General features: G+C 42.1%; 1 protein-coding gene across 1 annotated transcript in view; it reads left to right on the top strand.

Moving 5' to 3' along the window:
- The window catches only part of LOC108234858 (glucosidase 2 subunit beta), a 157359-nt gene that overhangs the window by 27776 nt on the left and 114566 nt on the right, over window positions 1-15017 (top strand). The window contains exon 8 of the mRNA XM_017414403.3: window positions 1664-1742. Coding sequence (XP_017269892.1) covers window positions 1664-1742 — 79 coding nt within the window. The remainder of the gene's footprint in view (window positions 1-1663; window positions 1743-15017) is intronic.

Raw genomic sequence — 15017 nt, 5'->3', positions numbered from 1 at the left:
ATCATCAAAATTAAACGAAATAAACATTTGAAATATATGAGTTTGTATGTAATGTATGAATATAATATACAAGTTTCACTTTTTAAATGGAATTACTGAAATCAATCTACTTTTTCATGATATTCTAATTTTATGACCAGCACCTGTATATGATCTTTGATTCTATTGGGTGGTATGGAGTATTGTGAGAAACTGCCTAAAAGACAATGAATTGCTCACATGCAATATTGTGCTGAAGTTATGATTTCTTTATACATTTCTTCCAAGAACCTTTTTAAAGTGGTCTTTGTCAACAGTTCAGGCTTTCTAATGTTGGTTTAAAGCTTTTCTATGGGCTTCAGCTGCTTTTTCACCCATTTTCTGGCCAGTCCTCATTCCTAACCATGGAAAACAAATGAGAAAAGTGGGAGATAAAAGAAGAGGTGCTAGGCTATAAAAAAAAGGATCTCTAGCTTATGAGCAGTATCTGAAAGTCCTGTCTTTAAGGAACAGGAAGAAGACCTGACACAGGCCGTGAGAGATTAATCACCGACTGGATGTCAAGTTTTCAGCTAACTGCTCAGTCACGCAAAGACACCAATTTATGGCTGTCAAACTGTTTTTTATTTTATTTGAATCTATGACAAAAGCCAAAGAAACGGGAACATGATGTCTTTGAGTCCAGCTACTGATAACAAAGTGCCTAAAGATCCCATTTGAAATAGTCGTTTTGCTAAGTTCATCTCTGGAGTTCAGAGGCCTTTTTCTGCAGGGATATTTCATAGGTCAGACACACTGATTCCCAAAGTTGGGGTCGGCACCCAAATGTGGGTCACCAAACACCAACTAAGGGTCCTTCGATAATCTCCAGATACCAACTTACAATTAAAAACCTAGTTTTATGATATATTTGCACCATAATTGTTACAAAGAGTTAAAATACAAGTCATAAATGGGTAAAAGAAATAGGATAATGAATGTTAAGACGGTTTGTGTTGTCAATATGCCCTTTTTTAATTGGTTTATTAGCATTTTAGGATATTTAAACAGTCAACAGATGGGGTCACACACCTTTGTCACTGTTATTTTATGGGTCAGAAGCTGAAATGTTTGGAAACCTTTGGCTTAACAAACAGAAACATTCCTCTGAAATTGGTCAAGTCCTGGAAGGAAAATGAGTGGGGAAAAAAAGCAGCCAAAGTCCAAAGAAAAACCTTAAGAGATTACAAAGAAAATGTAGCTCATTAAAAACGAAATATAAAAAAAGAGGGATACGGTAACTTGAGACATTTCCACAGTTCTGTTTTATGATAAAAACATTTTTAGAATCGGTCGTGGTGGAGTTTGGAAAACGACAAGCTTATTTGTAGTTTTATTCAACAATCGGTCGGCACTTCTGCTGGTTTATCAGAGTTCCACGCGAAGCAAAAAAGATTAAAAGCAAAAAAAAGTTCCTATTTTAAAAGAGTACAATATTTAACGTTAGCATTTTTTTTTTATTATTAAATCAGAGCATTAAATCCCCCATCACATCAGTTGAAGCTGAATTGTAAAACAGAATCCTGCCGCCAGCAGAATCGGCCCCGACCTTCGTATGTTCAATAGATCTTGATAAGAATCAACCTCTAATATTCACCAACCGGCTGGAAGGAATACTAATGTGATTACTTTGTGACCCCCACAGTATATCGGTGGATGAAGTCAAGGCTAAAGTGGTGCTTGTTCATGATGAGAAGCGGGTTCTTTCTGAGGATGAAGCACTGGTAAGTTATTTATAAAGTTTCTGCTACGGCTTTCTTTTGTGATGTAGACTCTAGACATTTCGTCAACCTTTTTGGGTTCTACTTTTATTACATTTTGTTAGATTTAAAAAGGCGTCTCCTTTTTAAGAGCTTTTTCTTATTGCGGTATCAGAAGCCGATTGGAAGATGGAAGCTCTTAGGCATCCTTTTTTTTTTTTGCCCTGCTTTCAGGTAGCAAATAAATAGCTTTTTGCTCCGGTCAAAATGGCTACCAGCACCTGCTTTAAAATCTGGCTTTACAATAAAATGTGAAGATTCTTCACTGGCATGAAACGAGTGCTAAATAACTGTGTCGTGGTTGTTTTTAAAGGCTGCGTTCCCCGTCGGCTTCAGTTTTCCCGTTTCTCGTTTCTTCTGTCCGTGTTTTGCAACCAAACTACATCCAAATATTTTTTTTAATTATTTAACTTTATTTACAAAGCGATCCCTTCAGTTCTTTCTAAAACATTGTTCCCTGAACTCCCCTCCATCACACTTGCTGTATTTTTGTCGTCTCGTTCTCCTTTTAGCTTTAAGCTACTGTCTCGCTAAGCTTGGCTACGCTTAACTTTTGGCTACTGTTTTTCTAACGCTAGCTTTTAGCTAACGGTCTGCTAACTTTAGCCTTTAGCTATGAGTATGCTAACTTCAGCATTAAGCTAAGGTTTGCGCAAATCTTTTGATTTCGTAATAGTTTTGTCATTGTACTTTTCTTTTTTTTTTTGCTGATTGTAGCTCGTTTTGTTTGTTTTAACGGCATTTCATGCAGTTTCCCTACTTTTGATGAAGCGGGCCGCACTTGGGGCACACCTTATGTTTTCCTCACAGAAACGATGTTGACCAACTGATGCGTTTCACACGGAGGCTTTAAAACTGAAAGCAGACGAAAATTGAGCGCTTCCTGGTCTGCGTAAGAACTGTCAGCTTAGTCCTTCTGTGTTTTCCACTCAGTTTTTTTTAGTTTTGTTCCTCTCTCGGGGGGGGAATCAAAGCAGTTTGTTGGAGTGACTCAACGTAACAAGCTGCTCTTTTCAAACGTGAGCTTTTGCGTTTTCGCCTCTCTGACTGTCTGCGCCGAACGTCTCCTCCCGTTCGAATGCCCCCCCCCCCGCGCACTCGTTTCAATTCTGAACAGGAGAGAACGAGCTTTCTCCCGACAGCGGTTTTCCCTTAAGCCGCTGTGCGCGAGAACGCCGCTGTCTGTTTCACTTAAGACTTGTTGAGCCTCGCCTCTCACAAGGCTTTACGCAGCAGCATCTCTGGCTGTAAACAAAACGGCCAAAGCAATTGACCAACCCCCCCACTTTCTGCCTGCGTTAGCCTTGATTATATAAACCGGGTTTGGGCATCGAGGGCACTACGACTCGACTGGATTGACCAAGTTTTTTTCCATGCATGTATGAATGAATGCCACTTTGAATATATTGCTGTAAGTGTTTCATTGCAGCCAAATCAGTTCTTTTCAGTACTGATACATTGTGCAGCAATACTTTAAAGATTTAATTAGTGATTACAGCTCATAAACCTATTCAGACTCTACCAAGAGTATGCAACTTTTGCAGTTTCATTAAAAAAAACCCCACTAAAATAGAAAAAAACAATGATTTTTACTGATTGCTGTGAACCAAAAATTAACGCAGCCATGCCTTTTGTAAAAAAAAGAAACGCAAATAATACAAGCAGATGAGATTTTTTTCAGCGAAGATTTTACACAACATGCTTCTTCTGGGTGTTCACATGTGGTGGAGAGGGATTACTTCCTCCTGAATCGAAATAACGCAGCATTTATTTGGCTATACAGCTGCTTTTAAGGGTATTCTCTCATCACGAGGGCAAAAACGTACCAAAAAGAAAGGAAGACGTTCGTGTTCAGTTGTAATGCCTGAAGACCTTGATGGGTTTTCCTCTGTCACAGTCACAAATGGCCATGATACACTTTTAGGCTCTCTTATTCAATTTGTTTCATTTTTTTCCTCATCTTTTTTATTAGTTTCCTCTGCTGTTTTTTTTTTTTTTTTTTTGTCTTCCTTTTCTTTTCTCTAAGAAGCTTTGGCCTCCCCCAGAAAATTTAGTTTCCACTTCAGCGGCCCAGATAATTCGAGGAGGATTTTCAGGAGAACAATTTGATGATCAAAGGTAGCGCTGCGCTCGGGAGGGGTGAAAGGAGGTTCTGGAGAGGCTCTCCCTCTATGTTCTAACATTAAATCATTACTGTCCAAACCGCTTTTAAGGTAGGTTCACTCACATTTAGATAATCATTGGGACGGGAGACAAGAAACAAAAGAAAAGATGGAGGAGCGAAGATGTAATTTTAGTAATCAGACTTTGAAGGTTTGCACAAAATGAGCTTTTTAGCTCCCCTTTGAGAGAACAAAAAACATCCTTTTATTTCAGCGTTGATCATAGAACAATGCGTTCTCGGGCCCAGCGCGGTGTAACCAAAGTCGAACTGTGCCAACGCGGCGGAGCTACAGGAAATTGCCTTCTCTCGACCGATACAAATTTGTGCCGAGGTGAATTTCACTTATCCATCTTCTACAAGCTTGCCTACCTTTAAAGCCCCGGACCCGTCCTACCAGAACGGCAGACGGCAGAGGCTGAAAGTATTGCACGATTTCTTTTTCTTTTTTGAACAGGAAAACAAAAGTAATCTTCCCCCGATCCAAAAAAAAAGAAAAAACAAAAACGTCAACCTATGCTGCTCATCCACAATTGTATAGTGATAAAAAGAGAGAACAGCTGAAGGGATATTACGAGCGTAAAGAAGGAAGAACACTAACTGGATGTCGGGGGTAAGGATTTTAGGTTTAATTTGGACTGAGAACAGTTAATAGTAATCCCGCCGTCGCTGTATTGTACACGAAACACTCCGACTTATTATAATATTAGGTAGGAAAATGTGAGATAAATTGAGCTTCGAGCCTGACAGAAACCGCCAAAAGCAAGACATTGTTAAACGACAAGGTTTGTTTCACCGAGACAGAAGATTTGGCAAGTTTTTCGTTGGCGCAAATACTCAACTCTGCTGCTCAATCCACAAACAGATGTGGCACCGTTCAAGGGGAAATCAGCAGGCTTTCCAACGGTTTATTGCCGGGGATCATTGTTACAACGAAGAAATAACTGACCAATCACCATAGAGTTAAAAACACAGAGGGGGCACTCGTCGTGTGATCGCGCGACTCGATGGACAACCCTCACCCATTATCAAATTATCAAATGAGTCGTCTTGTTTTAGCAGCGTGCCTGAGTCGTGTGCCTGTTGTAGCTGCAAAAAAGCGTCTGGAATGTCCTTCCACAGATAAGTAGCCCTACGATAAGTGATTTTGCAAGAATCTGATCGATTTATCAAGAAGAACTACCTTCAAACCGTTCTTGCTGACACTTTCTGGCTTTGCTTTTCATACAAGAAATATCTAATGAGGCTGTCTTAATCACCAGATTTATGGGATTAACTTCTGTTGCATGTCTAAGCAATAATTTGGATCTAGAATTAAAGTGCACAGATCCTGATTTCCTTGAAAGCTTCAGCTCCTTCCAGTCTGGGTCCTGCAACATATTATTGTGTTGTTTTCAAATGTCAACCATGTTTTACTTTGACACTCGTAATGCTGCTGTATTTTATAAAGACAGGATGTTACAGGCGGGCACTGTACCGGTCTGTCGTGGTAAAGAGAGAGCTGAGTCTAAAGGTGAAGCTCTCGATTTTATCGGTCGATCTACGTTCCTACCCTCATCTATGGTAGTGACCGGAAGAACGAGATCGCGAATACAAGCGGCTGCAATGAGTTTTCTCCGCAGGGTGTCTGGGCTCTCCCTTAGAGATAGGGGTGAGAAGCTCGGTCATCCGGGAGGGACTTGGAGTAGAGCCGCTGCTCCTCCACGTCGAGAGGAGCCAGTTGAGGTGGCTCGGGCATCTGGTGAGGATGCCTCTGGGCGCCTCCCTGGTGAGGTGTTCTGGGCACGTCCCACCGGGAGGAGGCCCAGAGGAAGACCCAGGACACGCTGGAGGGACTATGTTTCTCGGCTGGCCTGGGAACGCCTTGGGATTCCCTCGGAGGAGCTGGCCAAAGGGGCTGTGGAGAGGGAAATCTGGGTCTCCTTGCTTAGGCTGCTGCCCCCGCGACCCGACCCCGGATAAGCGGAAGAAGATGGATGGATGGATGAATGTTCCAGGCCTGTATGTTGACAACCCATCTGCCCAATCCACGTTCTCCTAACTCCAGCTTCCCTGCTGACTCCCGGCTCTCCGCTGCCTCGTTCAGCTTTTATTGTGTTCATTTCTTGTAGCTGACATGATTTTACACCAGTGTGTCGACTTTTTGGAAGATCTTGTCATTTCACGTCATTTCTACGTCATTTCAAAGACGCAGTCTCTTCTCATTGACGCTCATGTGTCTGTTGCTCCCGTTTTGGCTGCATTTTGGATCCTCCACGACGTCACAAATTCTGATTAGGCTATAAGCGTGAGGGCTCCCTCTCTGTTCTTAACTCTACGCCAAACATAAATTTCCTTACATTTTGTGCTGCGTTTATATCACCAGTTCACAAGTCTGCTGTGTACTCCTTCTCTAAATTTACAGAAAACTAACGTTACAACTCCAGCTGATACACCGGTCGCTGCCCAGCTCATTGATGCTAATATTGTTAGCTTCAGACTACTCATTTGAACTCACTAGGTTACCCTAATACCTGCTGGTGAAGCAGCAACTCATCAATTTGAGAGTTAACCATTCACTACGCATATTTGGGAAGGAACTTGAGTCTTTAAGCGCTCAAAGCACTTCGTCCTGCTGCCGTAGTTCAGCAACTGATCACGTACCGTGAGGAAGCACTCTGATTGGATAAACCACAATAGTTGAGCCTGACTGACGGGGTCAGTCTGACTCAAGATGGCTGCTACAGCTACTTGCACTCAGAAAACACAGAAATGTCTGCGAATCGGTCAGTTTTGCAGATACCGAGCTACAGTTTAACAGCTAACAGATATGTAAAATGCATTCCTTCAAGGAGTACTTGCCCTTTAATTTTGCAAAGTTTTATGAGGAAAAAGTACCTTTTTTATTAATCCTCCCAAAATACAAAATAATATGTGTGAATTAATGTGCAGCTGTTCCCTTCCAACTGATCTGCGGTTCAGTCACCAGAAATGGAAATAAAATGTATGGAAGAACAAAAAAATAAGCTGCCAAGTCTGTGCTGCTTATCAGATATCAAAAGCCCTTCTTTAAGCTGTTTATCCTCCTCTGACATTCTTCTGTCACAGTGACAGCTTGACGGCTTCCCACAGAGCACCCGAGCACCTGCAAAGCAAACAAGCCTGACACCATTTAAAATTTTTTTTTTATTTTTTTAACCTTCGCCGTCTTAGCAACAGCCTAATCGTGACGTTCCCGTCAGCGTTCACCAATTCACAAACACACACAAACAAACAAACGGCTGCTCACGTTGCCTTCCCGGCCCCTCGTCACTGCTGACTGGGGGTCGGCCTCGCCGACCGGCTCTTCGCACCATCTGTTTGAGCTGGTTGACATTTGGCCCTCGCCAGCTCCGAAATCTCACCTCAGAAGGGGGTCCTTCATTTTTTTTTCTTTTTTTGTTTGTCTGTCTGTTTTTGCGTTGTGTGTCACGATGGAGAGTTTTCACTTGCATTTTCATCTGAAAGGCAGGAAGTTTTACCTTGGTTTTTTTTTGTTTTTTTTTTCCAAAACATTCGCAAGCGTCACTTTGTTGCCAACTGAAGCAGTGCCGAGGATTTCAATGCATTATTGTTTGATTGTTGTTGCTGCTTGCAAACAGCTTGTTTGCTCTTGGGGCCTGAAGTTGACTATAATTGTTGCCAATTTTAGGCAACTGAAAAGACTTGAATAGGAATAAAGACACAAATAAGGAGCGGCAGGCATTTTACTGCATCCGCAAGTGCCTTTTTTTTTCTGGCTTGCTTGGTGTTGTCTCAACAGCCACCAGAGGGGGGCAGAGGACCTCTGAGTTTCTGTGTGACGGAAACTGGAAAGTCACATTCACAGGTCATTTAATCGCTTTGTTTTGTCATGGGCTGGGCCTCTGGTGCCATTTTCCTGCCTCACGCGCTCAGGGGAAAAAAAGGAGACGGATACCTCGTTTGCTTACGAGAACATTCAAACAACCATTTATATTCAGCTGGTCAGTGTGTTTCATAAGCCTGCAGTGATTCGAAGATTAAATGTGTGTTTCCTGGAGATTCTTGGGGCTCTACGTTGCTGTGTTTGCTCAATACGGGATAAAAATACGATAGGGGAAAAACACAACTGTATTAATAGTTATAAGGTTCTTTTAATAAAAACCAGAACAATATAAATAGCTAGAAAATTTGAACAAATTTTGGTGGTGCCTGCCACTCAGTGCCTTTATCTGTGGTGGCCATCTTTAATTTTATCCAAAGAATTTAGCAGTCCGTTGGCGCTCAAAGTATGTCGTGGGGATTACTGTCAGCTACTACCACACCCACTTCTAGCTCAATATCTTTAAAATCACCTGAGTTATTGCCATTTCTTTGGTTGTTTGCCAAGGTAGCCGTGGTGGCCATAGAGGCACATTGATTGATTGCTTTCTGAGAGTTTCATCAAAATCCTTTTCAAGTCCTTTATGAGCCATTTGAAAGGGCACAAAGTTTTAACACAATGTGAAGAATTCTCTGTTATTTGTTATGGAGTTTTGTTTTGGCCCTTTGCTTCCTGTGCATTTCTATGGCCAATAACACCATTAAGAACAATAATTTTTCTTAAGTGAATCAAGACCAATAGTTAGTCAAACAACCAGAAGTCATTGGAAAGAAGACGAAGAAGAAGAAGGAAAAAAAGACCAAAGCAAAATGTTGACTTCTTTCATATCGTATTGTTAAACAGCAGACAAGATAACACTTGCCAGAATTAAGATCAACATCTTTTGTAAGACGGTTTTGGGCTACAGCTGTTCAAAAAGCCAGAGTCTGAAAACATCAAAACATCAAAATAAACGCACACGATAAGAGCAAGCAAACTATTTTGAGACACCAAATTGTTACCTTTGTTAAATGAACGCTGCCTGTCAGTGTTGAAACGAGCGCGACCGTTTTCTCCTGAACACTGAGAATAATGTTAGCTGTTTTATTATTAGCCTGAGCTGCTAGCTAGCAGTGATGTGGCTATCAGCACACTGCTAAAAACCTGACATTACGGTACGCCGTCCACCATGTTTAATACTTCGCTGTTGTAGAAACGGGGAGCTGTACTGACTTTTTAAAATTCTGCATAAATATCAGTGTCTGTCTTTAGGCACAGGATGCATATGGGCTTGTTTTGTCAATTAAAGGAGATCCTAAAGGTTTTTTTATTTTATTTTTATGAATGTACTTGCCATGTTATGGTGGTTTCATACCTGCAGCTACAGTGTTGTTGTTGGCCATGATTGTTCGTGTGAGGGAATGTGTGTTTGCAGAGCTGCTGTGGATGATGGCTCAACTATTTTTCTTTTTAACTAGCCATTGTTTATATTAAAAATATCAATTTTTTTCAACTTTGTACAGTGTGTCATTTCACACCATGCTTGTTTGCGGCTTGTACGGTAATTTTCTTGCACAGCGCCACACGTTTGATTGTAGATGTTCGTATCGAACTGTAGAAAGTGGAATGAGCCTTGTAGTCCTGGAAGAAAAGGCAGCTGGTTTTCTGAAGCTACGCCTGGGTAGATAGATGGAAAAGAAGGGGAGGTGGGGGGAGCAGGTTTACACCTTTACTTCTCATTCGTCACCTGCCATCCCACATGTCACATTTTGTGCTTCCTGGCTAGAATGCTTTTGGAGTTATATAATGCGAAATGACAGCCTGAAACCGGCGCCGGGGTTGTGTGTTTTGTAGAGAAAAACTTTCATGCTGGAAAAACAAAACATCAAGATGTCATGTTGTTTTGAGACGGGAGGACGGAGGAGAGGTTGGACCCAACAATCTGGGTGGTAACCGAAAGTTGTTGTTTTTTTTGTTCTATTCTGCCTGCACTCCTCAACCTCTTGCCTTTCCCCTATCCTCTTCTTTCTGCACCTCTAATCGTCTCCCCACTCATTCTTTTGTTATGTAACTGTCGAGATTGGATGCGCTCAAGGTTGCTTCGGTGCTGCCAGCCGGTGGGAGGTCAAAGGCAAGGAGCAAAAATGAAGAGGCATCAATTCGTGCTGCTCCAACAAGTCTTGGTGGAGGCGTCGTATATCAAGAGTTTTATTGATGTCCAACAACCAGCTTCTGTTTTAATTCCTAAAAGTATGGGGACGGGGGGTGGGGATAATAAACCACAATACTAGTCAGATTTAATGAAAGTGAGTCACACTGCTGTGCTAGTTCTACTTCGACTCCAAGAATTTCTATCAAGCCACACTGACAAAACCAGCCTTTAAAAGCAAGCTCGAGGCGATCGTGCGTGTTCTTATCAGCTTTAACCACTTGACAAATACTATTGATGCCTGTAACTGCATCTCCTGAGAACAAGGGTACACATCGTGCAGTGAGCAACATTTGGACATCTGTGTCCTCCGGGACAATCTGGGCTTCTTACGTGAATGGATGAGCAATAATTAAATACCCCATTTTTGCTAACATTATAGGAATATTTAGCTGGATCATGTTATTCTGATGTCACTAGTGGGAAAAAAACGGCTTATTAACTCTTCCTAAGGTGGCGTACAGTTGCTTTCTGTAGTCGTGGTTAATCTACAAACACGTGACTTTTGAAGCACTCATCCAGCAGTTAAATGTATGTACAAGTATACACAAAAGTGTATCACTCAGATAGCTCAAAATAAACCTTTGTGGTCGTTTTACTAATACACAGCCACAGTTTTGCACTTTAAATCTGTTTTGTGGTCAAGGATTGCTGTATAAATGACAACAGATTTTGTATTTTACACTAAAAGTTAACCCGTGTTTTGACAATTTTAGGTACTAAAGCGTTACAAAGTATTGTATTTGCCGTCTATTGACAAAGATCAGTTGTCCAACCAAGAGCAATAACGGTAAGAACACTAGTTTAGGTGATTTGTAGCACAACTGTTCTCACAGTGATTTGGTTGGAATACCTCTGAAGCAAAGAGATAAAAAAAAAACCTTTTATGGAGGAATGCATATCACTCACTAAATCTGTCCACTGATTCATGACATATTTTGCTAACAGAATATTAAGCGCAGACAGTCAATAACATGGTTGGTTGGTTGGTGTCCGTGAGCCTGACCCAGAGCTCCTGCCAAAAGCGGTTCTTTTAACTGGTCCAGCAAGGAGTCCGTGCTGAGATTGTACTAGTTTTGTGGTGCTAAGCAAGCTCCGGCTCCGGTTTAGCACAGAAACCCGTTTTGATGGGAAAACCTCTGCTTTGAAATCCTTTTTTTTTTTTGGTTCTGGGTGCAGCCGAACTCTGCCACTGCATCCTTAGAAACTTTGCTTAAAAAGCCTCTTTACTCCACTGTGTGGATCAACATAATTGTTACATTTACTTCACTTGTGTGTGGACAGTCCTTAACATATTGGAACCATCAGCAATACTTAAAAAAACAAAAAAAAATTAAAAACCAAAAAAATATTTTTTCTTTTGTCAGTTTGTTTTGCTTAGAAACTATAAAATACTTCCAAGTTGAAATAAACAGAAACTTATTATAAAAATACAATATTGTAAATGAATTTAAAGACCCAGGAAAGTGAAATTTCTTTTTTCTTTGTTCTCTTTCTTTTTATTTAGGTTTTTTTAAAATCACATTTTCCTTTGAGCCAAGAGCTTTGGCAACAAAACATTACTCAGTTCGATCATTTTATTGGTATTTTTACTTAAAGTAGATGAAGGGGTAGTGTTCTACCATGCTGTCAAATACTTACATATTCACCTTTTATGTTTAATATCTGTAGCATTGTACAGCTTGTACATAATTAAACCTAAAGTGTGTGTGTGTTTTTTTTTTTTAAACTCCCAGATTAATGGCACAGTGCAGTATTTACTTTTTGCAAATATCAAGTCCCTTAGAATATTATCAGAGACTGGACAGAGCCCCTGGCTTATGAAAGACCTTGTTGAAGAGGCTCATCTTGTTTGTGGGGAAATAGTCCATGTGTTTTGTGTTTCCATGGCAATCCCATCATAAGACAATCGTAGAAACTCTCAAAGGCCATTTGGGCACCAGAATAGCGCACGTCCTCAGTGTTTCAGCTATCGTAGGGCTTAGAGGAGTTACACAACCTGACGTTCACCCTTAGAATGCCCCCCCCCCCCCCCACACACACACACCCCAACACACACACACACACACATACACCACCAAACATCATTTCAAGGCTTTCTGAGACTGGCATAGATTGGGCTCGCTAGCAAAGGGATGACACACGAAATGACAAAACTCCTGTGTCGGTCTGTCAGGCTTGGTCTTTATCCGACTGACATTTGCTGGCTCAGGCTCATCCCAGGCTCTGGAGAAGGCAGGGATAAGAGTCAGATGGCTTCTTCTCTTGCAATTCTGCTTTGCGCAAGATTTATAAGGGGGTGGGGGGTGGGGAGGTTTCCAAATCCTTGTCCTGTTTTTACCAACTCTCAGAAATATAATTGAGTCTTCAGACACTGCCACAGCTCCTTTTTACTTATGCATCCCTGTTTGTTCTGACCCAACCTATCGGTGATTGGGACTCGCTACGGAGGAGATGTTTCTCGTCTTCCGAGCGAGTCAAAAGAACAACGCGAGGCTGCCTTGTGCCATTTAAAACCGATGAACCAAAGCCAGCGAGAGGGGAGGTGTAGGTGTTAAATTGATTGGCGAGAGGGAGAAAAGCATGTGCTTTGCAAATAGCTTTAACAGTCGCCTCAGAAGCACGCCTGCTTTTGTTTCCAAACAAAAATACCCACTTCTGCGTGCCGAGGAGTGTCGCCTTTGGAAGAAGTGTGTGAGAGGGGAAGGAATTGTTGCATAAGAAACATTTAGAGACTTGTCTCCGTTTTGCGCCGCTGCTGCTTCAACTCCCTTTTCTGTTCTCCAGGCAGTGCAGAGTTATTACGTGGGCAGAGGACAAAAGACAGAGGATATGGTGTTAGACTCGGCAGCTGATCCGATGGCAGCGAGGCAAGAGGGTCTCAGGTGTAGCCGTGTCTCGAGTAGCACTCCAAAATAGTGGGGGTGCGGGAGGGGGTCGTGATTGAGAGGGGCGAGGAGCGAAAAAGAAAGGAGCTTGCCGTCCTGCGTGACAAGCTGCCCGCTGTGCGCGTTCTCCCTGACATCAGGAAAGGCGAAGAGACAGGGACACCTGAACCCTCTGACCTCCACCAAAGTGAGACCAGACTCGGATTTCTGCTTCTGAACAAGAGTGGCGTGACTTTGCACCTCTCTTGCCTCAGCAAAGTTTAGTCAAACTATTTGACACGAGCCAAGTGGCACTTTTTGAAACTGGGTTTTAGGAAGTGCTTTGCCAGCTGGAAATGAAAGCAAACTTCGGGAAAGGGAAAGCAGAAACTTATCGAAACAAATACCTGGAAATGATTCGGAGCGCCCAACGTCACAAATGTTTCTGAGTGAAGGTTGGTGATGTGTGAAGAGGCAAAGAACTCTGCGAAAACGGGAAACCTCACTTGGAATACAGAAGCCAGTCCACCCTCCTGGAACCAAGCCTATAGGGGGGTGCTTACCAGTGAGCGCCTGGTGGTCGAGTCCAAAAAAAACCATCTGAATGTTAGCTTCATGTGTGCCCACCACATATGGGGAGAGAAGTTGCAATAAGTGAAGTGGCAGGCAATTTCAAGGGCCTAATTGTTCTGGTTCCCAGCGTCATAAAGCAGCTTTAGGTACACAAGATGTCACCTCACTGATGGAAAAGGAGCAGGAACTGGTTGAGGGGTAGTTGGGACTCAATTCCTTGGCATCATAACGGCAAAACGCATAGATAGAATATGACATTCGTCAAAAATTACACCTCCCACACCGGCAGCACCGGGCCATCAACAGACACTTTGTCACAGGGGTCAGTCATTTTTCTCAACACTGTTTTATTTTGAAGCACATCAAAAATATAAAAAATGATGAAAGGACAATTGTTAAGGTTAAGAAGTATCCAGAGATGCGTGACCCTGAATTTTGTCGTCATGTAGACAATGACAACGACGCTGTTGCTCCAGAGGTTGGCTGCCCTGGTGAGAAATCCTGTCTGACTGGTGGTAGAGTTCACGCCGAAGTCCACACAAGCAGCGGTGGATCGTTACAGCGTTTCAGTGACGTTGGTTGAAACGCTCCTAGTGTCACGCCACGGCGTTCCTGGAGTGTTTTTCAGCTTTTAGGCTCTGAAAATTTTCTTTCGTGGGAATACTCTGAAGCCCCTGGCTGAACGCCTCGGGGTGGGAGTTCTCACTGGAGAAAACAAAACGTGACAGAAGTATGACTAAGACTGGGTTTTCTTTAGATTTGCTCCAATATTTTGCGTCGCCAGTTTAAAGCTGCCACTGCAACTCAACGCGACACATTGGCCGTTTGTTAATGTAATGTTTGTAAATGTTTAATCCATAACAGCGTTGCCTTTAAAAAGATTGATGGGTGGCACATCCTTGACCAGCTATGATCGTGTGTTGTTGGGTTTTTTTGTTACTGGAAACATTTCTTATATTATACTGTCTTTTTTTTTTATAACGAGGGTAAAAGTTTCTCTTTCGGCCATCACACAGCTGACTCATACTTGCAGCAACAGGTCGTGGAGTGGGAACATTACTCTGCGCTACATACAGTGCAACCGGCGACACCCCCACACCGTCTCTGGCATCTCATTAAAAGGAGCTTAAACCAAAGGAATGGTAGGACATATTAAAAAAAAAAAAAAAAAAAAGCTGGTTTTGACACTGACTTTTAACACTGTGGTATACATTGAACCTTGGAAACCAGCCCATGTCTACACAACATGGTGGGGGAACTAGAAATCTTTGTCAAGGGAAAGGTGTTTGCAGAGATTGGGACTAATTAACTGGATTCAAACGCATAAAACTTCCACTGACGCCTGGTGGAATATAGTTAAATAAAGCCAAATTTAACTGCTAATTGAATTTCACTGCTGTGTTTTGAAATAGGTGGTGCACGAGTTCTGATTCGACTTGAATCTAATGTTGTCAAAGGTACGAAAACAGTCTCGTATCAGTCCCTTGTTTTTAAAGCTTAGTAGGTTTTGTTGCCTGACTGAAATGCTGACCGCATACAAATCTTTCCTCACTTTTTTTATGTTAAAAAAAAAAAGCTTAATAGAAGT

Source organism: Kryptolebias marmoratus, linkage group LG7 (genome assembly GCF_001649575.2).
Source record: "Kryptolebias marmoratus isolate JLee-2015 linkage group LG7, ASM164957v2, whole genome shotgun sequence".
NCBI classification, from domain to species: Eukaryota; Metazoa; Chordata; class Actinopteri; order Cyprinodontiformes; family Rivulidae; genus Kryptolebias; species Kryptolebias marmoratus.
The sequence above is the reverse complement of the archived record's forward strand: the minus strand, read 5'-3'. Positions and strand labels throughout refer to the sequence as shown.